Source organism: Sodiomyces alcalophilus, assembly GCF_042370955.1.
Source record: "Sodiomyces alcalophilus JCM 7366 unplaced genomic scaffold ACRALscaffold_11, whole genome shotgun sequence".
Taxonomy (NCBI): domain Eukaryota; kingdom Fungi; phylum Ascomycota; class Sordariomycetes; order Glomerellales; family Plectosphaerellaceae; genus Sodiomyces; species Sodiomyces alcalophilus.
The window spans coordinates 148,963-172,009 of NW_027263542.1; the positions used below are offsets into that span (position 1 = coordinate 148,963).

The 23,047-nt window shown below is 49.3% G+C and overlaps 9 protein-coding genes across 9 annotated transcripts; 7 read left to right on the forward strand and 2 right to left on the reverse strand.

Annotated features, from left to right (window-relative positions):
• Positions 1-589: 589 nt before the first annotated feature.
• On the forward strand, positions 590-1,857 carry ACRALDRAFT_1078271 (uncharacterized protein; the record flags this gene model as incomplete). Its single annotated transcript, XM_071018755.1, has 3 exons — positions 590-810; positions 868-887; positions 946-1,857. Exons 1-3 carry the CDS (start codon positions 675-677, stop codon positions 1,855-1,857), a joined length of 1,068 nt encoding a protein of 355 aa, XP_070870837.1. The 5' UTR covers positions 590-674.
• Positions 1,858-2,545: 688 nt separating this feature from the next.
• ACRALDRAFT_1045432 (uncharacterized protein) lies at positions 2,546-4,161 on the forward strand. Its single transcript, XM_071015396.1, has 2 exons — positions 2,546-2,956; positions 3,043-4,161. Exons 1-2 carry the CDS (start codon positions 2,666-2,668, stop codon positions 3,976-3,978), a joined length of 1,227 nt encoding a protein of 408 aa, XP_070870838.1. The 5' UTR covers positions 2,546-2,665; the 3' UTR covers positions 3,979-4,161.
• A 329-nt stretch (positions 4,162-4,490) lies between these two features.
• On the reverse strand, positions 4,491-4,993 carry ACRALDRAFT_213758 (uncharacterized protein; the record flags this gene model as incomplete). Its single annotated transcript, XM_071024134.1, has 4 exons — positions 4,491-4,543; positions 4,652-4,758; positions 4,793-4,864; positions 4,905-4,993. 4 exons carry the CDS (start codon positions 4,991-4,993, stop codon positions 4,491-4,493), a joined length of 321 nt encoding a protein of 106 aa, XP_070870839.1.
• Positions 4,994-6,507: 1,514 nt separating this feature from the next.
• Positions 6,508-7,356, forward strand: ACRALDRAFT_1037560 (carbohydrate-binding module family 1 protein; the record flags this gene model as incomplete). The annotated part of the gene is made up of 1 exon (XM_071015065.1): positions 6,508-7,356. The coding sequence occupies one exon, from the start codon at positions 6,508-6,510 to the stop codon at positions 7,354-7,356; it is 849 nt and encodes a 282-aa protein (XP_070870840.1).
• Positions 7,357-8,298: 942 nt separating this feature from the next.
• On the forward strand, positions 8,299-8,583 carry ACRALDRAFT_2062822 (uncharacterized protein; the record flags this gene model as incomplete). The annotated part of the gene is made up of 1 exon (XM_071022006.1): positions 8,299-8,583. A coding segment is annotated over one exon (285 nt), but the record flags the coding sequence as incomplete, so codon positions are not given.
• Positions 8,584-9,190: 607 nt separating this feature from the next.
• ACRALDRAFT_2114879 (uncharacterized protein) lies at positions 9,191-10,234 on the forward strand (the record flags this gene model as incomplete). Its single annotated transcript, XM_071023710.1, has 1 exon — positions 9,191-10,234. The coding sequence occupies one exon, from the start codon at positions 9,191-9,193 to the stop codon at positions 10,232-10,234; it is 1,044 nt and encodes a 347-aa protein (XP_070870842.1).
• A 645-nt stretch (positions 10,235-10,879) lies between these two features.
• ACRALDRAFT_2128524 (uncharacterized protein) lies at positions 10,880-12,927 on the forward strand. The gene is made up of 2 exons (XM_071023963.1): positions 10,880-11,248; positions 11,322-12,927. The coding sequence occupies exons 1-2, from the start codon at positions 11,092-11,094 to the stop codon at positions 12,719-12,721; spliced, it is 1,557 nt and encodes a 518-aa protein (XP_070870843.1). The 5' UTR covers positions 10,880-11,091; the 3' UTR covers positions 12,722-12,927.
• A 950-nt stretch (positions 12,928-13,877) lies between these two features.
• On the forward strand, positions 13,878-15,314 carry ACRALDRAFT_1073131 (uncharacterized protein; the record flags this gene model as incomplete). Its single annotated transcript, XM_071018069.1, has 1 exon — positions 13,878-15,314. The coding sequence occupies one exon, from the start codon at positions 13,878-13,880 to the stop codon at positions 15,312-15,314; it is 1,437 nt and encodes a 478-aa protein (XP_070870844.1).
• On the reverse strand, positions 15,290-16,520 carry ACRALDRAFT_1066303 (uncharacterized protein). The gene has a single exon (XM_071017318.1). The coding sequence runs from the start codon at positions 16,390-16,392 to the stop codon at positions 15,595-15,597; it is 798 nt and encodes a 265-aa protein (XP_070870845.1). The 5' UTR covers positions 16,393-16,520; the 3' UTR covers positions 15,290-15,594.
• Positions 16,521-23,047: the final 6,527 nt, after the last annotated feature.

The following is a 23,047-nucleotide window of genomic DNA, read 5'->3' on the forward strand; positions in this document are numbered from 1 at the left end:
CCTAGGTAAAAGGGTAGGTAAAAGGGTAAAGCCTATACTAATTATAGAATAGGGTTTACTGCTACTACCTCCCCTTTAGTATATACTATATAAACGCCTCGGCAATCTAGAATTAGAATTCTTAAGTATAAGTATATTCGTATAGCTGCTTAAGCTATATATATAAGTTATATTTTAGTAGTCTAGTAGCTTTGTTATGGTTATATAATAATATAAAAAAATTATATGTGAGGTCTCTCTATTAAAAACGGTAAGGTCCCCCATCCAGTCTCTGTATTAATCATCGTACATAAAAAGGTGTAATGGAACCTTTCCGTATAAGGATATACACTATAACCAGCTAGGATAAGAGAGTGGTTCGTTTATTAGGTACTTCGTATTTCCTATAAGTATGCATCACACTAGTCAAGGATCTCGCCTTATGTCCCGGGAGACAGACACAAGCGGGATTTGTCATCTCTCTCAGAGCCGGGCGTTCCATAACATTGTGATGTCACCGTCGCCATTGAGTGAAATAGCCTGTACGTAATCACCCAGCTGGCTCGAATTAAAGATACATGTAACTACCTATAAAGAGCAGACGGCCCCGATGGATTAAAGGTGTAGATGTATTTTCCAATCTTCAAGTTATCCGCCAAGTATACTCTTCGATCAAAGCGGTTTCCATTAGTACAATGTCAACTCAATCTATCCCATCGTCCGTCCGAAAGTGGACTGTCACCTCCTTTGATGGCAAGGCAGGGTTTGACGCCCTGAAATTTTCAGAGGCGCCTCTGGCTCCGGTCGGCGACAGTCAGGTTTTGGTTCGGAGTAAGTCCATAGAATTCCCGCGCAGCCATGGCTCTCCCCGTTAACCCGAAGTGCTAGTCCAGGGTGCATCCCTCAATGTACGTAGCCGGCGTCCTGGCAGAACAGTTTGCACCTTCTAACAACACACTCAAATAGTATCGCGATCTTATCCTCCCTCTCGGCAAATATCCATTCCCAGCCTCGCCTAACGTCATTCCCGGATCCGATGGTGCCGGCACCGTCCTGGCTGTCGGCAAGAATGTGACACGCTTCAAGCCCGGCGACAAGGTTGTCACGCTCTTCAACCACGGCCACATTGGCGGCTCTCTCGACCACCTCAGCATCCAGACGGGTCTCGGCGGCGCGGTCGATGGAACTTTCCGCACCGTTGGTGCCTTTGACGAACAGGGTCTTGTCCCCATGCCGTCGAACCTTGACTTCCACGAGGCGGCCACACTGACCTGCGCCGGCCTTACGGCGTGGAATGCGCTGTTCGGCCTCGCGGACAAGAAACTCTTGCCCGGTCAGTGGGTCCTTACTCAAGGAACCGGAGGCGTCAGTATTTTTGCAGTTCAGTTCGCCAAGGCGACTGGTGCCAGGGTCATTGCGACAACAAGCTCAGACGAAAAGGCCAAGCTCTTGGAGAAGCTCGGGGCGGATCATATCATCAACTATCGCACCACACCCGATTGGGGAGCCAAGGCAAAGGAATTGACAGGAGGAGTCGGCGTGGATCACGTCGTCGAAGTGGCCGGCCCGACATCTATGGCACAGTCTCTGGAGAGTATCAAGCTCGACGGCATCATCACCATTATTGGCTTTGTCGGGGGCACGGGTGAAAACGAACCATCATTCATGGAGAACTTGAGCAGGCTTTGCACCACGAGAGGCATCTTGGTCGGAAACCGAGTCATGATGGAGGAAATGTGCCGCGCGGTCGAAGCTAACCCGGAAAAGCTCCGACCGGTTGTGGATCCGAAGGTATTCTCTTTGGACCAGCTAAAGGAAGCCTACGAATATCAGATGTCCGGCAGTCACCAGGGTAAAGTTTGTATTAAGATCGAGTAGTCCATAGGGATTGCAGGAAAAGCCGATTAAATGAGGCAATAATTATATCTAGTGTCGAGAAACACGATATGGGTACGTGGTGTTGATTGTGTGCACGTGTAAAAGCTGCGTGGTACGACAGCGGGTATGTACACGTGTACAACAAGGTGCCTGGCATTGACCCGAGGTAAAGGATCCTTCCCCAAGTCGCGGTTACCTAATTGGACCATAGAATTACCGTGACAGTTACATTAACCGAGCACTGTACAAAGTACCCAGGTAGGTACCACAATGTACAAGGCGCTACGGCCTAGGTACCTACTGGGACACTCGATGTAACTCGGCCCTTACAACCTACTGTGCTCTACCTGGTTCTAGACCCCACATTGCCAGGCATCCCGGAATTCCTTAGAGAGAGCCATCAGTGACGGTAGGCGTTTACTACCTAACAAGCACGCGTCTCCTGAATTCTTCGTAAATAGCAAGGCTTAATGTCTAGGTACATATTAGGTCGATTGGTGGGTTTCTTTGCTTCAGCGAACCCGGTGCCCGCCTAGGTAGTGCATAGACACCAAAGCTCGGGACAACCTTTTCACCGAACCACGTGCAAGTGACGAACATGACGTCAATCCAACTCCGATATGACAACACCAAACAGTCGTCACGCACAACGTAATGGTGGTACATCATGGCCGTCTCATAACGTCTCATAAACTATTTCAGGGCATTTCAATAGCTAGCCAGGCTACGAGTAGTCTAGATATCGTTCATGTTATTTTAAGAATTGCAACCACACTCATATTTCGACACAACAAACACACTCCTTAACATGGCCTCACCAGATCGTGTATTCCAGCTTAGCGGCACGTGCAATAACTACGATTGGGGCAAAAAAGGGAGGTCGTCGCTTGCCGCCCGTATCTGTGCGCAATCAAATTCCGACTTTGCAATTGAAGACAAGCCCTACTCTGAGCTCTGGTTCGGCGATTACCCCGACTTTCCCGGTCGCGTCCTTGCGACTGGCGAGACACTACGCGATCATCTCCAAAAGAACAAACAAGTCCTCCTTGGTGACAAGGTGGTCCGAGAGCTAGATGCGCAGTTGCCGTTTTTGCCAAAGGTTGGTTAAACACGGACAGATTGCACACGTCTCCTGCTCTTGTAATGACCATTGGCAGCTCGCTGATCTACATGGTGGTGAACTAGATTCTCTCTATCAGCAAGGCTCTCCCTCTCCAAATCCACCCCAATAAGGAGCTCGCCTCCAAGCTTCACAGCCAAGACCCGGACCAATTCAGTGATCCCAATCACAAACCCGAGATTGCCGTTGCTCTTAGCGACTTTGAGGTCTTTGCCGGCTGGAAACCGCTGGCTGAAATAGCACCCATCTTCGACAACCCGCTCTTCCGCTCATTCCTCCCCGATAAGACCATTTCTTCCTCCGCGTGGACGAATGATACCCTACGTCGAGTTACTCGCGATATCCTTCTCGCAGATGATGCAACCGTCAAGCGGGCCCAGGACGCTCTCCGTGCCATGTCGAGGGAGGATCTCGGGAATAACGCCTATGTCCTCGACCTGTTGCCGCGACTGCAGGAACAGTATGGAAATACGGATCCAGGCAACCTAGTAGCTCTGCTCTGCATGAATTACTTGACATTAAAGCCGGGCGAGGCTCTATATATCCCCGCGGATGGAATCCACGCCTACCTCAGCGGGGACATCATCGAATGCATGGCCAGAAGCAACAATGTGTTGAATGCAGGCTTCTGCCCGCGGGCGGACAGGAACAGCATTGATCTATTCGCCGAGACATTAACTTTTACGCCGCACTCTAAGAACGATGTTGCATTGCCACGAGAACAGAGCACGAAGGGGAAGAGCGGTAAAACGTGGGTTTACAAGCCCCCCATCAGCGAGTTTGACATGTTGGTTACCGAGCTCGCAGGGGGTGAAAGTGAAACCATCAAGGCTGGGGGCGGTCCTGGCGTTTCCATCGTCACTGATGGCGAAGGGACACTCCAAGGAGATGGCAAGACGTTCGATGTCAAGACGGGGCATATTTTCTTCATTGCACCCGATGTTGAAGTGAAGTGGACCAGTTCCAAGGCATCGATGCAGATATATACAGCAGTCGTGTAGGTCTTAAGGAAGGCATTCCGGCTTACATGGGTGTGCAGTGATATCCGAGTCCAACTCGGAGGTTAAGTGATTTCAATGTTAGTAGTATTACGAAGTATGTCTAGAACATGGCAGACTAGGGAATCGTCAACCTGGCATACAGACATCAGCGCGTGCAATATCATCAATATCTACATTGTTTCCCTTCACGGATTTCTATCACAACGCATAGAATCACATTACTATTTAGAGTTTCTTCTCTGGTCCTTGCAATTGAATGCTTTTTGTTAGCTTATACTGCCCGAGGTGCTCTTAACCTGTCATAAAAGCCCGTTGCTGGAGATACAGCGCAACGGCTGCGCGCCGGATTCTAGCTCAAGTGCCTTCTGAGGGTCGTGTCTTTGAATGGATCACATCGTCTTTATTACCTTCTTTTTTCCGTTCGTCTTTTTCTCCTTTGCCCATCTCTTCGGAAGCATCGTAGGCCTCAAAGTCTAATAGACCGTATTAACTTAGCCTCGGGTTTTCGTCCCTTAATCACGCAGATGCAGCTTGTCCTCGTGTCTATGTGTTTTATTCTGTGTTGCTCAGAATGGTTCGGAATGTCGTAGAAGTTGCCCGTTTAAGGTCGGCCGCGCTGGTGTTTACCGTCTGCTCCGTTGTAAGCGCTTCCAAACGGATAGATTATAGCAACAGAGTTGGGCCAGGGTGTGGTAGTTAATATACAACGATACGACGTATATAAGAGATATGTAAGCAATGCGGCACGTGCCATACGGGCACGGTTTGCGGAATCCGGGGCTTGGGACAGACACGATATACGGAACCTATCAACTCGCTTGATTCCCTGATGCGCCGGAAACCACGGAGTAGGCACGTCGTATCTAGGCTGTCCACGTTGTGATGTCTTGGCAACGAAGAACCAATAGAGGATATTATAAGCAGACACGGCAGTATAATGCGTCGGGTCCAAGAGCCCGTTCTTGGACGAGTCTTTTAATGACACCGACAAGACAGGAAACACGTCCATATCCATCCGCGATAAACGTCAACAGATTAGCGGACCAATCGCATCCCGTAAATATAAGAAAGGTAGCCAATAAGAGAACTGCCGATATATTTAAGGAACAGAGGTTAATATACGATCTAACCGAGTACAACGTGCCACGATAATTACTAACCGACCATGGCCGTCCCATGACTGTCCCCTGCAAAGGCCAATGCACCCCGGTCGATCTTCGGAGGTTGGTCTTCCTCTCATGAATTTACCAGGTTCTGTCAGCGCATCAGCCGCTCCGACTAGTCTAATGGCGCAGCTAAAGTGGGCCTGGCTCGTGGTAGTTTCAACTTTGCCCTGTCCTGTCACACCTTTGTCTCAACCTTAATCCTAAGTCTCGGCAGCGGTCCAAGCTCGAACCTCATAGCACAGAAGCTCCTAGTTCCAACTTCTCCTAGTTCCAACTTGTTTCTGCTGTGTAGCCCCTTAATTATCGCATGTCGTCGAGCTTTTTTTTTTTTTTTTTTTTTTTTTCTTCTTCCTCATCCCTGCCCAGGACCTATGCGCGGGAAGAACCCGACATAGACGACCAGCTAGCTGTCTATATGTGGCATTCTTATCCAATGCAAAGAATTGCCCGCTTCGCAAAGTCAGATGATCGTGCCTACTAACACTGTCGCGTTCGGAGAGGCTTCCTCCGGCGCTTGCCCACCTTGCAACGACTGGCAAACGTGTACGTTGTACTCGACATCTGGTGAGGGCGTCCTGCTTTGCGTCGGGGCTGGTTCCTAAGCAGTGGTAGCGTCGGAGCATCCACCCGTATGACCCGTGGCCATGTTTCGATCCTTGTAATTACGGAATAGGTACCCCATATCCCAGCAAGACGCCGGGTGGGTTTGCCAAGAAAGGATCAAACAAGCACGGGATTGTCAAGGGTGTCTTGTAGCTTGTGGTTTTGGCTGGGTTCTTCGTAGCTGGCCAATGGCGTCGACTGAAAATATACCAAATCTCAACATCTAGATAGATACCCATCGTGGTCGTGATTTGTTCTGACTCCTGAAATAGAAGATGGGCCAGTCGAGATGGCGAGATGGCACGCCACTTGTGACTTGGCGCTGGACATCCATCCCTGACGCTCCATTACCGCACCACTGACAGGAAGAGGTCGACAATTCCCCCCAGAAAATCAATCGGGGGACACTCCGCCCGAAAAGAAGAATGAAACACAAACTCCCCATGCGCCTTCTTCAGATGGATGAACGGAGGCATGTATTCCTTGAACGAAGAGGGGATCATGGCCGGCTTGGGTCACTTGACTGCCGTCTCCCTGCATCATATCGCTGGCAGTCAATAAATGGCTCGTGCTACGACTTGCGCATGGTTCAGTCTCTGAAAACAAGACTATAAAGACCACGCCTTGCCTCCGATTGTTGAATCATCTCCAAGTCGAACAACCCATCATCACCGGTACCGACCTCACCTCACCCTCCTCGCACCCGAACCTCTATCCGACTATGAAGATCTCTCTCGCCTCCGTGGCGGCTTTGGGCCTTATGGCTCAGACCGCAGCCGCGCATTACGTCTACAGTATCCTCCAGATCAACGGCCAAGACACCCGGGACTGGCAGTACATCCGCCAGAACAACAACAACATCCAGCCCACCAAGGAGTTCCTCCGCCCCAGCGACGACTTCCGGTGCAACTCTGGTAGCTTCGCCAATGCTGGCCGGACCGAAGTTGCTCGCGTCTCCCCCGGCACCCGCCTGGGCTTTAAGCTCTGGAATCGCGGCACCATCATCCACCCCGGTCCCATGACGATCCACATGTCCCGTGCCCCGGGCGACGTTCGCCAGTACCGCGGCGACGGACAGTGGTTCAAGGTGTACGAGGACACCATCTGCGGTCCCATGAACCCGCTCCGCGACAGCGACTGGTGCAGCTGGGAGAAGCCCAACGTCGAGTTTACCGTCCCTGAAGGCACCCCCCCTGGACAGTATCTCGTCCGCGTCGAACACATTGCCCTGCACGGCGCTCAGAGCGGCGACACCGAGTTCTACTTCACCTGCGCCCAGGTCGAGGTTACTGGCAACGGCAACGGCAACCCTGGTCCTCTTGTCCGCATTCCCGGCCTGTACGACTCCAACGACCCGGCTCTTCGATTCTTCATCTACGGCGCGCGCGAGTACCCTTACCGCCAGGTTGGTGCCCACACCGTCTGGAGGGGCGGCAACAGCGGCGGCTCTCCCCCCAGCAGCCCTCCCCCCAGCAGCCCTCCTCCCAGCGGCGGTGGCGGTGGCGCTGGCATGTGGGAGCAGTGCGGCGGCAACGGTTGGACCGGCCCGACGACCTGCAGAGAGGGTACCTGCCAGGTTCAAAATGAGTGGTATCATCAGTGCCTGTAAGCATTGAGCATGGAAAGGAACACGCATGCGTGGGTATCAGTGTCTCATGCCACGTAGGAGTGATGATGGCGGAGATTCTCACGGTATTCGATTCGAGGGGAGGGATTCACGGTATTCGATTCGAGGGGAGGGATTGACGGTATTCGATTCGAGGAGAGGGATTATTAAGACCTCGGCTTTATAGGCCGGGGAGGATTAGAAAATGGAAACACAGAATTCGAGGAGGCAGCATGAGTCCCTTTGCTATTCCGTTGATTATTGTGCCGTGACATGAGAAACCACATGCAGAAACGGTCGAGGCCCGTTGTCGTCTGTCGTTAACGAGGCGGTTGTCGGAAGGTCGTCGTGATTAGGCAGGGAGAGATAAACCCGATCTGCGGATCGACAAATCGACGCATTCTGCTGATCACCGTGATCTGCATGATGTGATGATCCGGAAGCTGGCGCCGAGTCGAGATGTCATGAGGTGCATACAACGTACATACTATGTTGCGTCAAAAGACTGTAGTGTAGTTCGACATGATTGTCACTGCTCCTTGAATGAATACATGGAGGTGAGTAGAAAGCATCAGTAACGGAATAAAAAAAAAGAAAAAAAGAAAAGAGGCTTATGTAATACCTTACGCAACGTCCTGGATTAGGAATGTCCGGCATTTCTGCGGTATTGCCGGTTTGGGGACATTTATTTCCCCATTGACCGTGCAAAAGTTCCATGTTATTCTACTCGATTCGCACGCGTGCTTCGTCGCTTTTTAGATCCAATTACCCAAGTGCTCATAGTGGTTCATCTATTCGACCATCTTCGACCACCACATAATGTTTCGTTCAGCTCGGATTGCCAGCAGAGCGACCAGACTTTTCAAGCAAGACTGCCAGCATCACCGGAAACACTGGATCTTCAGCCACGACATTGCGTCCCATACCACGTCTCGCGCCATGAGTTCCAGTTCGAACCAACCGTCCTCGTCCTCTTCGCCATCGCCGCCCAAGTCGGAACCCCTCGCACTCCCCTCCACCAGCGACTCCAGAGACAACGATGGCACGACGACGATTAGCAACGGCGCCACAGTCAGCATGGACGCGTGGGGTCCTGTGGTAGTCAACGTGGACGGGACCATGTCGAGAATAAGCAACTGGACGGAAATGAGCGAAATCGAAAAACAAAACACGCTGCGCATTATCGGTAAGCGCAATCGTCAACGCCGAGCAGCCCTACTGGCGAAGGAAAAAGCGGAAGCGGAGGCGCAGGCTGGTAGCGACAGGGGCCAGGAGTCATGAGAAGCGGGCGGTAGCTGTCGGGCGAAGAAATACCTATACTGTGCTACGACTACGATACCCAGGGGTCTTCTGTGGTAGAGCGAGGAGCGGCTACGGATGGTATAAAAGATTGGACTCGGTGGAGTGTGTTGAATCCGCTGGGGCGGTTCAACTGGTAACACTGGTGTTTCGAAACTGCTGCATGCGCATCTACTACCCAAGTCTGCATGGTGGAATAAGACCCTGGTATGTGGTGGTCAATCGAGTCCACGAATGCTTGTGGTTCTGTCGGCATGCAGGCACCTGCATGGCCTTTCGGGTGGTCTAACCATTCACAGCACGACGTCGTGGCAGGGCTGATGTGGCGGAGCAGGTCCCTTTGAACGATTCCCCAACCCTCAGCCACTCAATCAGGCAGACGCGACTACCTAGTAGGAATTGAGGGGAAGACCATCTTCGCAGGAAGCATTCCATCTCTTCGCCTATGTGAAAACATTGCGTTCCTCAACATTCACAGACGGTTACTGAATACTGTTGAAGCCAACGGCTATCACCACTCGCAAACGAGCAAACGACCATGTCCTCGCCTGGAAAAACCACATCATCGGCAGCCGGCCAACTCTCCCTGCGACAATCACGCATCGTCGGGGCCCTCCTCGGCCTCCATACCGGGGATTGCCTGGGCGCAGCCGTGGAATTCCAGTCCTGGGAGATAATAGCCCGGGAGTACCCACAGGGACTGCGCGACATTATCGGCGGCGGACCATTCGACTGGCCCCCAGGCCACGCCACGGACGATACAGACATGACCCGCGGCGTCCTCCTCGCATACAGGACGTTGCACGACCCCACCATAACGGACGATACGATCGACAGGGACGACATGGACGTTGCACGGCTGGCGGGGGAAAACTTCCTGCGATGGATGGACGGGGAATGGCCCGACAGGACGCCGGGTTCGCCGCCCAAGGATATAGGCGGTGCAACAGCGCGCGGACTACACAGGTACCGTGTCTCGAGGGACCCCGAACGCGCTGGGGCAGGCCAAGGCAACGCGGGGAACGGAAGTCTTATGCGCTGCCTGCCCACGGCTCTGTTCCAACCCGACCTGGAGAAGCTGATGGCCGAGAGCATCCGGATCAGCATGATCACCCACGACGACGTTCGATGCACCACGGCCTGCGCTGCGTACAACTCGATTGCCGCCGCGCTCATTTACGGCGCGTCGGTCGATTATGCCGTGAGGGCGGGAGAAGCGGCTGCGATTCGTCTCGAACGGCGAAGGGACGGACCAGTCATCCAGGCTATAAGGAAGGGCCGCGAAGTAGATATCGCCGACATGGCTTCCCGCGGACCGCCGGTCGACATGGTGGGCCAGTGTAGCGGCTATGTTCTCGAGACGTTGACAGTGGCGGTGGCGGCTGTGCTAGATGTCAGGAGCCTAGAGGATGTCCTGGTAGACGTGGTGCGTATCGGCCGAGACACGGATACGAATGGCGCCGTGGCTGGGGGGTTGCTGGGAGCCAGAGACGGAGAAGAGGCCATTCCTATGCGCTGGAGGGAGACATTACAGTTTGGGGAAGAGTTTCGGGAGATGGCTCTCGAGATGGTCGATTATTAACACATTCCGGATGAGTGGATGGGATGAGTTGACGCACTTTTCGAAGTACCGAGATTGACATGGGGTTAAAACATTAAGCATTAATTAGTCCGAGAAAATAACAAAAAAAAAAAAAAAAAAAAAAGGTCATGGATATTCACGGCATTAGCGCCCCACAAGAAAAGGGGTCGGGAATTTCTTTAGCTTGGCCTTAGCTAAGCGGGCCGTCAGCCAATTGTCCAATCATAGCAGCATGATAGCCGACCGGTCTGCCGGATCTCGGTAGTCGACAACAAAAATCTTTTCAAGCATTTCAACTCCTCGAATCATTCCAGAATTCCTCTTCTACCCTGTGCTCGACCCACGTCTTGGCCTTCGGTCACCCCGGTTTGCTGTGTAAGTTGGTCCACTTGATTGACAATGGCGAAGAATGTGTGTTAACATGAAAGGTACAATGTAGACCCTCTTTATTCCTACCAATCCAATGGTCAATGCAAGTCTCAAAGACTCAACCTCGTAGCACCTTTACTACGCAGCGATCGAATTAGGCCGAGGTCTTGTGGCCAATTTTCGACTAGACCGGTGGGCCTTGAATTACCAGGGCCTGTGCCACGACAGACAAGAATGGAGCTATTTAGATTCAACATGTGCCCTCGACCCCTTCGACCAAGATGTACCCGGGATGCTGCGTTTTCTTGTCTGAAGGATACCATCTCTTCTAAGCGCCTGACCTTGGACCTGCGTCGTATAACGGAGTACGACACGGGAGAATCGCCGAGCCCGGCTCCGAAACCTCGTCCTTTCGGCTCCGAGTCGAGTTTGGCCCCTGACTCCCGACGCACTCCATAGACGCTGCGCTGAATCTTTCACAAGTCGTCATGTGGTCCGAAAAGACGCCCCGGGCCAGTGCCGTAGGACAGAGCGATCCGCCTTCTCCGGCCGAGCCTGATCTCAAGGTCGATGTCGAGGTGCCCAATGCTGCACCTGGCCTCCAACGGCACCTGCGCGCACGCCACTTGCAGTTCATCGCAATAGGTACCACCATCCCTCCCCTCCCTGAATCTCACTTCAAAGTACTTGACCTTTTTAACACGGAACTCGTTCGCAGGCGGCACTGTCGGCACAGGTCTCTTCCTCGGCACCTCGTCCGCCCTCTCCGAGGCTGGCCCCGTCGGCGCCCTCATCGCCTTCATCTTTATCGGCACCGTAGTCTTCTCCGTCATGACCTGTCTCGGCGAGATGGCCACCTATATCCCCGTCGCCGGCGCCTTCACCGCCTACGCCACGCGCTTTGTTCATCCGTCGTTCGGTTTCGCCATGGGCTGGACCTATTGGTTTTCCTGGTCCGTTACCTACGCCCTGGAACTTGTCGCCGCCGCTCTCATTATCCAATACTGGGACTCCGGTCTGAACCCCGGTATCTTCATCGCCGTCTTCTGGGTCGTCTTCACCGCCCTGAACTTCCTACCCGTGCGCTGGTTCGGCGAGATCGAGATGTGGTTTTCCATGATCAAGGTCGTCACCATCGTCGGCTGGCTTATTTTCGCCATCTGCATCAACGCCGGCGTGGGCGAAGAAGGCTATCTCGGTTTCACGTACTGGGAGTCCCCCGGCCCCTTTGTCGAGTACATGGTCCCGGGATCCATCGGCAAGTTCGTCGGCTTCTGGGCCACCCTCGTCATCGCCGGCTTCAGCTTCCAGGGGGCTGAACTGGTCGGCATCGGCGCCGGCGAGGCCCACAACCCCCGTCGCAGCGTACCGCGCGCCATCCGCAACACGTTTTGGGGCATTTTCATCCTCTTCGTCGCCACCGTCTTCTTCATCGGCATCCTCGTACCTTCCGACGACCCCGGCCTGCTGAGCGAGAGCCAGAACGCCAACGCCTCGCCGCTCGTCATCGCCGCCAAGCGTGCCGGCGTCCAGGTTCTTCCCGACATCATCAACGCCGTTCTTCTCACGGCCGTGCTCTCGGCCGCCAACTCGGACGTATACTCTGGCAGCCGCGTTCTCATCGCTCTCGCCGAGGGAGGCGTTGCCCCCAAGTTTCTCACCAAGACCAACAACAATGGCACCCCGTATTACGCCGTCAGCATGACCGCCGCCATGGGTCTGCTGGCCTTCCTCAACCTGAGCGCCGACGGCGGCAAGGTCTTCAACTGGCTCCTGAACATCAACGCCGTGGCCGGTTTCGTCACCTGGGCCGGCATCTGCCTGTGCTACCTTCGCTTCAGGGCCGCCCTGAAGGTGCAGGGCATCGACCGGAGCACTCTACCCTACATCGCGCCGCTACAGCCCTACCTGGCGTGGTACGGGCTCTTCTTCATCCTATTGATCATGTTGACCAACGGCTTTACCGTGTTCATCGATTGGGACACGACTAATTTCTTCGCTGCCTATGTTTCCCTCATACTCTTTGTCGTCCTATTGATTGGACATAAGCTCCTTTCCAAGAGCCGTCATGTCAAGCTGGCCCAAGTTGACCTGATCAAGGGAAGGGTCAATATGTAGGGCAGTGTTTCTGGATTCTATAAGCAAAGGGAACGTTGAGGACTTGAGGTTCGGTTTGAATGTACATGAACGGTGGCGTAAAAGCATGGCCGCCAAGCGGACGGCATTGTTTCGAGCGAGTCCTGATAATGACTGCACGTTTTATATATAGTTGGACATCAACGTGATTCAAGACCGTTGATTATGTGTAGAAAACGATACCCTCCTTACTCAGTTGTGCCTGTGCGTGCTGTCTTTGAGCCTCGACAACCTCACATGTCGTTGACCACCTGTCATGTCCACGCAAGTCATCTACGGGGCGGGTCATGTCCAAGGCGGGCCTCTCTTTCGAAACTCCGGCCATCTCAGCGGGTACTTGTTAATTATCATCAAAGCTTACGTCTATTCTTAGCAATTTCTGAAAAGATCTTGATATGTACACCGTGGTTGATTGTGACTAGGATCAGGGAACGAAACCACACAGTATCAAATACCCACGATAAGACGGATTGATATCCATCCGCACTGGGATTTGGGCTGTCTTTTATTTTACCCCAGCCCCTTCTTTTACAATAACCCCCTTCTGCACCCGATGAGCTCAGGCCATTGGCTTTCCTCTCACAACCCGATCAGCTGCGAAGATTGCAAAGGCTTTTCTATAGATACCCAGACATTTTTCTATCTCTATACGTCGATCCAGAGTTTCTGCAGGCTGCTGTTGAATTCACTGTATAACGGTCAGCTTCTGCTATAGTGCCCATGACCCAAAACTTTCATTGTTCTTAGAACTAAAGTGTTAATCCTTGTTATCCCCATCCCCCCGTGGACCCCTGTTAGTCCCTGAATATTGCCACGGATCGACATGCTCTTTTAAGCATCCCTTGGGCCCACTGAAAGAGCACAGTGTAAGACACTGTCGATCGTCAGGCAGATTATAAACGCCAAAGGGCGTTTTTATGTTTTATTCTTGGCTATCAGATACGTTTCGACCCTCGTCAGCTGCAAGGCATACTCAGATATGCCGATCTCTGTAAAAAGCCGTGTACTAATAAAGCTCATGTCCACGGTGACTGCCGCATCTACATGCATCCAGTAATGCCTTCTTGCCACAGCACCTGTACGTCGTACGTCAAGTTCGCATGTCTTATCACGACGACCTCAAGCTTCATATCGCATCATGAGGTTGTATCGGGCCTTTGGCCCCCTTCTGCTCTTGGCAACCCATACTGCCGGCCAGTCTCTTGACCGAGAAATCGAAGAAATCCTGTCTAGACCGACATTTGCCGATGCAACAGTTGGAATTAAGGTCCGGGATCTTGATACCGACGAAATCATCTACACCCTCAACGAAGACGTCCCCCTTACGCCAGCTTCCAACCAAAAACTCGTGACTGCCACCGTGGCCCTTGCCAATCTGGGCCCCGATTTTGTCTACAACACGACCGTCGTCGCGACCTCGGCGATAGACGCAGATGGCACCCTCGACGGCGATCTCTGGCTCGTCGGGTCAGGCGACCCCTCCCTGAGCTCCGCTCGGCTGGCGGACATGGCCAAGGAAGTCGTCGAACAGATGGGCCTAAGGAAGATCACCGGTCGCGTGTACGGCGACGGTACGGTTTTCGACCGGGAGCTCCTCGGCGAGGGTGTCTCCCCTGATGACCAGGCATTCTACTACGCCGCCCAAGTGGCCGGTCTCAACTGCGACCTCAACGTCGTCAATATCACGGTGGGCCCAGGTAATGCCGTCGGCGATCCGGCCCAGGTGACGGTGAACGGGTTGGAACCGGAGGACGAGGCGTACGTCGAGGTCGACTCTAGTGTCAACACGGTCGAGGCCAGTACCGGCCAAGGGGTCTCGTTCGACAGGTTGAGCGGAACCAACACCATCGTCGTGGTGGGGTCCCTCTCGCTCGGCATCAACCCACCAGCGTATCTGACCGTCACGATTCACGACCCGACCGCCTACGCAGCGTATCGATTTGCCCTCGCATTGCAGGGCCAAGGCGTCGAGGTCTCCAGCACGCCGACGGAGCCAAAGAAGGCGCCGGCTCATGCGACGCAGCTTGGTTCCTCCACCTCAGAGCCGCTTTCCGACCTTCTCAAGCACTTTTTGAAAAACACCGACAACATGTACGGCGAAGCTCTTCTCAAAACCCTCGGCGTCGCGGCAAATCCCGACACGCCGGGGAGCAGCGTGAGGGGTGTCGGGGCCGTGCGGGCTTTCCTGCGGGGGGAGGCCATTGACACCACGGGCGTGGAGACAGCGGACGGTTCTGGCTTGTCGCATTCGAACGACCTGACCGCACGGTTTCTCGACCATCTTCTCGTCTATAATCGCCGGTCGATTTCAGAGGTGGATTGGAGCGTCTTCTTCGATGCCCTGCCTGTTGGTGGCGTGGATGGGACCCTGAGCGAACGCTTCGTCGACTCGCCTCTGGAGGGCAAAGTTCGGGCCAAAACCGGCACGCTGACGGGCGCATCGGGCTTGTCCGGCTATCTTTCCGGCCATGGCGGAAGAGAGTACGTCTTCTCTATCCTCATGAACGGCTTCACTGATGGGTTTGGGGCTCGACAGGCGCAGGACGACATGGTCAGGGCTTTGCATAAGGTGTAGATATCGACGTACAGGCGACAGGATAAGCAGCTATTTTCATCTCCTATCTATGAAATTTGCCTGGCCAGTCCAACCCTGGCGCCAAGTAGACGCCATGATGGCAATGTCCAAAAGAAAAGAAGGGATCCAATGTTCATTAGGTTCAATATCTACTTACATTACAAGCCCACCAGGGCTGGGGCATTGGGCATTGCCGCCCAGCAAAGTGTCTTTTGCCCAGGTTTCCCTTGGCAGAGTGACGACTGTGTGCCGTGCTTGCGATCACCAGTCCAAGCAGTCATTAGTATGCGACGGCAATACACGCCAAGGCGACGACGCTAGTGGCAAGAAGGCTCACGACCGTGTTGGAGTTGGCGGCCGAATCACCGTCATTGCTGCTGTCGCTCTCGTCGTCCTTGTTATCCTGGGCATCATCGTCGTCACCGCTAACGTCCGAGCCGCTGCCAGTGTCGCTGTCGCCGTCGCCGTCGCCGTCATCATCATCATCGCCGTTTCCGTCGCCGTCATCCGAGTTATCCGTGTCCTCGACTTGATCACCCTCCTCGTCATCGTCGTCCTCGTTATCCTCCGCCCCATCATCCGAACGAGCGCCGGTTGGCGTTGGTGTCGGTGTCGCGGTCGGCTCCGGCCCGCCTAGTCCGCTCGTGACGGCGAGAGCAATGTCACTGCAGTAGTGCGAAACGGGGTAAGCCTGTTCGAGGAACGGCCAGCCCTGGCACCCCTCATATATAGCTCGGAGCAGAGTATGGTGCTCTCTAAGGTAAGAAGTATAGGCCGAAGCCCAGGAGGAGAACGGCTCAGCGATGGCGGCGTCGGTGATCACGGGCAGCTCGCAAGGGTCGGCTGTGTTATAGAACTCGCCGGCCATATAGGACACGGCCGCATCCTCAAAGATCTCGTTGTCAAAATGTGCCGGGGGGGTTATGGACGCGGCGGCGGTTTCGAGGTGTTCGAAGACGGCGTCGCAAGCTTCTGAGTTGAAAACCGGCGCTGGGGTGGGTTCGGAGACCTGTGCGACGACCGCCGTCATGGGTGATACGACGAGTGCCGCCATTAGAAGGGTGTTTTGGGCACGCATGCTGGATGTGTTTGTCTTTTGTTGTTGCAAATTGTAGCTTGCAGGGCTATGGGACGAGTCCCGGTATAGGTGAAAGAGCGACGATGGGACGTGTGGTTTCGAGATAGAGGCTGACGATGGATGAGGATGAAAAGGGAAGAAAAGGGGAAAAGGGGAAAAGGGGAAAAGGGCAAAAGGGGAAAAGGGGGAAAGGGGGTGTTGTTCAGGGGGAATCAGAAATTATGTGGGATTCTGGAATCACGGCGCAACCCGAGGTGCGGACACAGTCATGATTCAATTGTTCGGTTCCGTCTCAGCGGCAAACACCGCATTATGCGAGGTGATGATCATTTGCGTCCTAGTGTATTTTTGCCGCCCCTGTCCACCATCCTATCCGTCTTACGCCGTCCTGCGATGTGCCGGCCAGCGCCTTATAACCTCCCCAGCCCCTTTTTATTTCTCGCTGAGTCAACTCCGCCGTCCGACATAGCTATAATAGTATATAAGGGCAAGGTGAATGGCAGTAAAACAAACCGCCCCCGGGTTCTCACTCGGATAAAATTCAATAGTACTGTAGATAGACAAGGGTTATGCTTAAAAGGGTTTGTTTGGCTGCGTGGTATATAGTCGGTAGTTCGGTTCTTAAAGAGTTCAGGCCATCCTATCCCTATAGTGTATAAGAGGCAGTAAACAGGAAGATGTCGATTTAGTCGGTGTTTTCACATTAGTATATAGTAATTCGACACATTATATAACGATCCTACTCGTGCCACGCCGCACTTATTCGGATCTCGCTGAACTCGCACCTACTAAGTAGGTGCTTCGCACCCTAATACACAACCAACCCTATTACACAGCTTAAACTACTATAATAACAACCCTCTTATAAGAACCAGCCACGTATCTTATTAATCATCGAAAAATATAAGAGTATTCTTTATTATCATATCTTTATAGTCTATTTTAAAATTTTAATATAGCTTTATTATTTACTCTAATATTAATACTTTAATATATTTACTATTATAATATAAGTTTTAGCTTTATATCCTTTGCTTTTACATAAACCTCCTTAATAAATAGCCTAAAAAATACTATAAGTATAAGATTATATCTAATAGGTCTACACTAAGTCTTATATATAAACTACTCTTATATCTTTAAGTAAAGAAGTAATTATAACTTATAATTTTAATATTTAATATAAGTACTATTTTAGACCTTATATTAATAGTAATATACACTTATATATACTAAAATATCCCAATTTAAAGCTACTAATATATTCTTTTTAGTAGATATTAGTTATATAGCTTCTATATACTATTTATACTGTATATAGTATATCTTTTAATAATAATATTTCTTTCATATATTATATATGTTACTACTAATAAATATACCTTTATATAAAAAGAAACTATATTATAAGGTAGTCTAAGTTATATAATTATTCTTAAGTCTATTATTTATATATACTAGCTACTTATAACGTATTAGTGGTAAATTTACTTTATTATATATTTATATATAATCTATAGTATAAATAGGATTTTATAATATATACTAGTATATTAGAGTATAACTAAGTATAGTAATATATAAGCTAAGATTTATTAAGTATAGGTTATTCACTTCTAAGTCTTTAAGTAACGTATTTAGACTAAAAAGTATTTTATTAATATATTTTAATAAGTAATTTTATTTATTCTAAAATATTACCTTTACCTACTAGTTTTATTATATAAAATTTTCATAAAAGAAAACTAGATTCTTTTCTGATATTAACTATGGTCTTACTTTTATAACTGAACTTTACATGGGCGAGTAAAGTAGTATAGTTGTTATTATAATTATAATAATTTAGAACTGTGTAATAGGGTTGGTTGTGTATTAGGGTGCGAAGCACCTACTTAGTAGGTGCGAGTTCAGCGAGATCCGAATAAGTGGGGCGTGTTGTATAGGCTGGCCTAAAAGTAGGTTCGGAGCGGGTTGTTCCGGGCCCGAAAGTGGGAGTGGATCTGCCGCAGGAATAAGGGCAGGAACTTAGCACTACGATCAGAGATTTCTATAGAGTTAATTAAATTAATAAATCGATCGCTTATTTTACGTAATTAAGTTATACGCTGTTTGTAATAATTAAGAGTCTTATTTTACTCGATAACCTTTTAAAGCAAATTTACGCAGAGCTGCCTATAGCTATAACCGACTATAACCTTAAATACGACTATCTATACGAGCCACGAAGACTAGGAGCTATAGAAGCGCCTCTATAAAGTTAGGGCCCGTAGCAACGGAGTCTGGGATTTTCTACGCCCTAACGATCTAGCCCCTAGGCCGCTATAAGCTACCCGTCCCGAATTTACTTCCTACGCCTCTATCGCTAACACTAATAGGTAACCCACTAATATCTCCGAGCTAACGGTTATAGGCAAGGCCGCCTACACTAAAGACTACCGCCGTTATAAAGAAGATCGTAAGGACTATAAGACCTATTAGAAGGGTATTAACGGTATACTTAAGTGGGTGGAAGAGTTTATCGTAACGAAGAGACGGAAGGCCCTAATAAAGGGCATAACTCTAGAAGAAATCTATATAGTAGTATAAGCCGACACCGCACCCTATATCGCGACCCGTATAAAGGACTCCTAAAAGAACTATAATCTATATAAGAGTAAGCCACCTATAAACCCTAGGAAGGTAGGCGCCTGGCTAGACGATTAGCAGGACCGGCTTTAGGACTATTATAATATTAGGATATATAACGAGCCTTAGGAGATTTGGATTAACGACTTCTTTAATACTATACGACCTGCCTTAGGTAACTAGGTGGATATAAAGGAAGTAACGCTAGACCTTAAAATAGTGACGATAATAGCTTTTCTCGCGGAAGGGAAGAAGGCGGCGGAATAGCTTAACGTACCGCTTACTCGAAGCCATAGAACTACAGCCTTCCCGGCCCTAAACCTAGGCGAAGGTAACGATAATAATAAAGGACTATACCGGACCGGGAGGGCTAACCGGAGCGGAGCCTAGCGGGGCCGTACCGGCTATCCTAAAAGTAAGTTAACTAACCGTATAAGCTCTAAGCGCCGGTAATCACTCTTTTATAAGGATAAGTGCCTGGCGTGCTACCGGTATAGCTATAATCTACAGGGCTACTAGATTCTATTCCTAGAGTTAGCGCCGGAGGGCTTTTAAGCTAACAACCCTATTCGGCGGCTTATAGAGAAGACCCTTAGAATAGACCGGGACCTATAAGACGCTATGGAGAAGATTAGGTCCCGGAATAAAAAGAAAAGGACCGCTATTACTAATAATAATAACGAAGTCGGTGGCGGTGGTCGCGGCGGTAATAGGGATAATAATAACAAAGCCCTAGAGGAGGCGTGACTACGTATAGCGTTAAAGAAGACCGCGAAGCTAGAAAAGCTTATAGAAGCTTTATAAGGTAAGGCGTTAAATACCATCCGTCGCGATCTATGCCGGCTAGAAGCCCCGGCGGCCGCCCTCTTAGTAGCTGTATATCCTTTATATTAGTCCGCTATATTAGACTTAGGTGCTATATCCCACGTTTTCTATAATAAAAGCAGATTTACGGATTATAGACTGGCCCGCCCTAGTAACGTTATAATCGCCGGCACTATAACGGTGCCAATCTAAGGATATAGAGACGTTATTATAATAATAGAAGGAATAGCCGGCCCGACGAAGTTCCGGTTAAAAGACGTAGCCTACTACGAAGATTTTATCTATAACCTAGTCTTTAATAAAAAGATATAGCAGAACGGCTAGTAGTAGGATTAAGAGCCACTAAACGATTATATACGCCGCCGCGACCGATTAATCCTTTATAAGCTAAGTGTCTACTATAATTAAACTGTTATAGAGCTATCTTTAGTTACTAATGCCCCTATTACTACTACTTTTTTAGCCCCGAGTCTATTAATCCGAAAACCGATTAAAGGAGTAGCTAGCTAAGCCGATAGTAACCTATAGCACCTATGGTTAGGGCACGCTGGCCCCGATATAATAAAATAACTAGAAGAGTAGTTATAGAGCGTTAAACTAAAGGGGCCAGGAACGGTGGAGTGTGACGCCTACGCCTAATCGAAGATAGGTTATTAGATTAGCCAGAGGACCCGTATAGCTCTAAGCTACGCCGGCGAAAAGTGGGCGATCGACTTTACGGATTTCCTATTAACCGCCGATAGATACGTGCGGATTATGTTCTTTATGGATCGATATAGCGGTTTCGTGGCCTGTTACGTTATAACGTCTAAGAGGGCCCCTGATATTAGTGTAGTTATAAGCTAATATATCCGATAGGTTTAGAGCTAATTTAACCGGCAGGTACGGGTCTTTAAGTGTGATAACGAACTAATATAATCGCTTAAAATACAGGGCTTAACTAAGGGCTTTAGTATCTAATTAGAGTCATTTTTAGCAGAGACCCCCGTATAGAATGGTGGTACCGAAAAATCTAGGGCTATTATAGTGTAGAAGGCACGAGCTATACGAATATACTCCCGATTACCTGATTTCCTATGGGTTAAAGTCGTCCCTATTACCGCATATATATAAAACAGAACGCCTAAATAACGTCTAGGCTAGAAGACCCCGTTTAAAGTTATCTATTACCGTAAGCCGTAGCTGGGGCACCTTCGGGCCTTTGGTTATAAAGCTTTTCCTATAACCAGAGTAGCCCTGATAAGGTCTAGAAAGCTTTAAAATCGGCTAGCGCCGCGGGCCTATATCGGTTACCTTATAGGCTACTTTACAACGGTCACGAAGAGATGGAACGGAAGAGGAAGATCTAGAGGAAAAGAGGCAGTTTGAATTGTGGAAGACTGTGAAGACTGCAGAAGTAGGATACTAAGAGAAAGAGAAAAGGAAAGGAAGAGGGAGGCGGGCAGCCTAGTATATATAGTCCTTTCCTACGGTTTATTCAAGCTACTAATTTAGTATCCGGACTCTCGAGGTATAGGCGAGGGTCCGTGGGTTATTCTAAAGGTCCTAAAGGTCCGTGGGTTATTCTAAAGGTCCTAAAGGTCCGTGGGTTATTCTAAAGGTCCTGGAGGTCTATGGGTCCACCTAAAGGTCCGTGGGCCTACCTAGAGGTCCGTGGGCCTACCTAAGGGTCCGTGGGTCCACCTAGGGTCCCGGGGACCTACCTAAGGGTCCGTGGGTCCACCTACGGTCCCGGGGGTCTTAGGAGGACCCTGGAGGACTCAGGAAGTCCCTGGGGGACTCGGGAAGACCCTGGAGGACTCAGGAAGTCCCTGGAGGACTCGGGAAGTCTCTGACTTATAGGAGGTTTCGTATATCGTACTATACTGTATATAGATATATTTATTTTTCTGGGTATAGTACTAACACCCCCCCGTAAGCTGACTCCTATATAATAGATGCAGCTTAGCTAGTTATTTTTCATAGTCTATATATTTTTAAGGCGAGGAAAAAAAAGAAAAACCTCTATGTTTATTATCGTGTAGGGAAAAATTAAAAAACCCCTTTCTTAATTTTATTCTAGGAAAACCTATCTATAGGTAAAAAACCTAGTATTTGAGTTCTTTTATTTCTTTATAAGGTGGTAGGTTATATTCTAGTAGTGTATCGTCTTTATGACCTAGGTTTATATAGCCACAAAGTGTATTATAAGTCTCCTTTAGTAAACCTTTAGTTATTATATCGGATATATTGTATTTAGTATTTATATATACTACCTTTCTATTATTTTCCTGTAGTTATTGTCTATAGAAGTGAAACTGTCTGTCGATATGCTTTACTCTTTTATGAAATTCCGGGTTTTTAGCGATCTTTTTAGTACTCTCGCTGTCTATAAGAATAGTAGGAATCCTTGGTTTATTATTACTGAATTTTATATTAAGGTTATCTGTTAGTTTAGTATATAGATTATGTATATAGATTCCTTCTTTTATAGCCTCGGTTAGAGCTATATATTTGGCTTCTGTTATTGATAAAGCGACGACTTTCTGTTTCGATAAGGTCTAGCTAATAGGATTATTGATTCCTACGTAGTATATATATCCTAAGGTAGACGTTCTGTCTTCGAGAATATCTGAAAAGCTGGCATCAGAGTAACCGTATATATGTAGGTTATCTCTTTTATAGTTATATAGCAGACCTATATTAGGATATGCGTTTATATAGGCCCAGACCCTATTTAATGCTATAAAGTATTCCTTAGAGGGGTTACTTATATATCGGGCACACTTATTAATAGTATAGGTTACATCTGGCCTAGAGTGAAGAGCTAGATATAGTAAAGCTCCTACTTCTTATTAATATTTCTTTATGTCTTCTTTTAACGCCTATTTAGGGTTTGGTATTAGGACCTGTTTATGAATACACGGGGTATCTACCTTTTTAAGAGCTCGTTTATTATACCTTTCTAGTATTTTATTTGTATATGGTAGTTGGCTTATAGAGAGTGTCTTTTTAGTTATATTTATATTTATTTCGTTGCCTAGAAAGGTATATACTTTACCTAAGTTTTTTAGTAAAATATCTTTAGATATCTCTTTATAAAAGTGATCTATTATAGTATCTGAAGGACTTATAACCACGATATTATCTACGTGGCAGAGGAATATAGCTCGGTCTCCTTTATTATGATATATAAAGAGTCCTTTATCGAACTCGGAGACTTTAT

Coding starts and splice junctions, on each gene's coding strand:
- ACRALDRAFT_1045432 (XM_071015396.1), top strand. CDS start 2,666: ATGGCCTCACCAGATCGTGTATTCCAGCTTAGCGGCACGTGCAATAAC. Junction 2,957..3,042: donor AGTTGCCGTTTTTGCCAAAG/GTTGGTTAAACA, acceptor GTGGTGAACTAG/ATTCTCTCTATCAGCAAGGC.
- ACRALDRAFT_2128524 (XM_071023963.1), top strand. CDS start 11,092: ATGTGGTCCGAAAAGACGCCCCGGGCCAGTGCCGTAGGACAGAGCGAT. Junction 11,249..11,321: donor CTTGCAGTTCATCGCAATAG/GTACCACCATCC, acceptor ACTCGTTCGCAG/GCGGCACTGTCGGCACAGGT.
- ACRALDRAFT_1066303 (XM_071017318.1), bottom strand. CDS start 16,392: ATGCGTGCCCAAAACACCCTTCTAATGGCGGCACTCGTCGTATCACCC.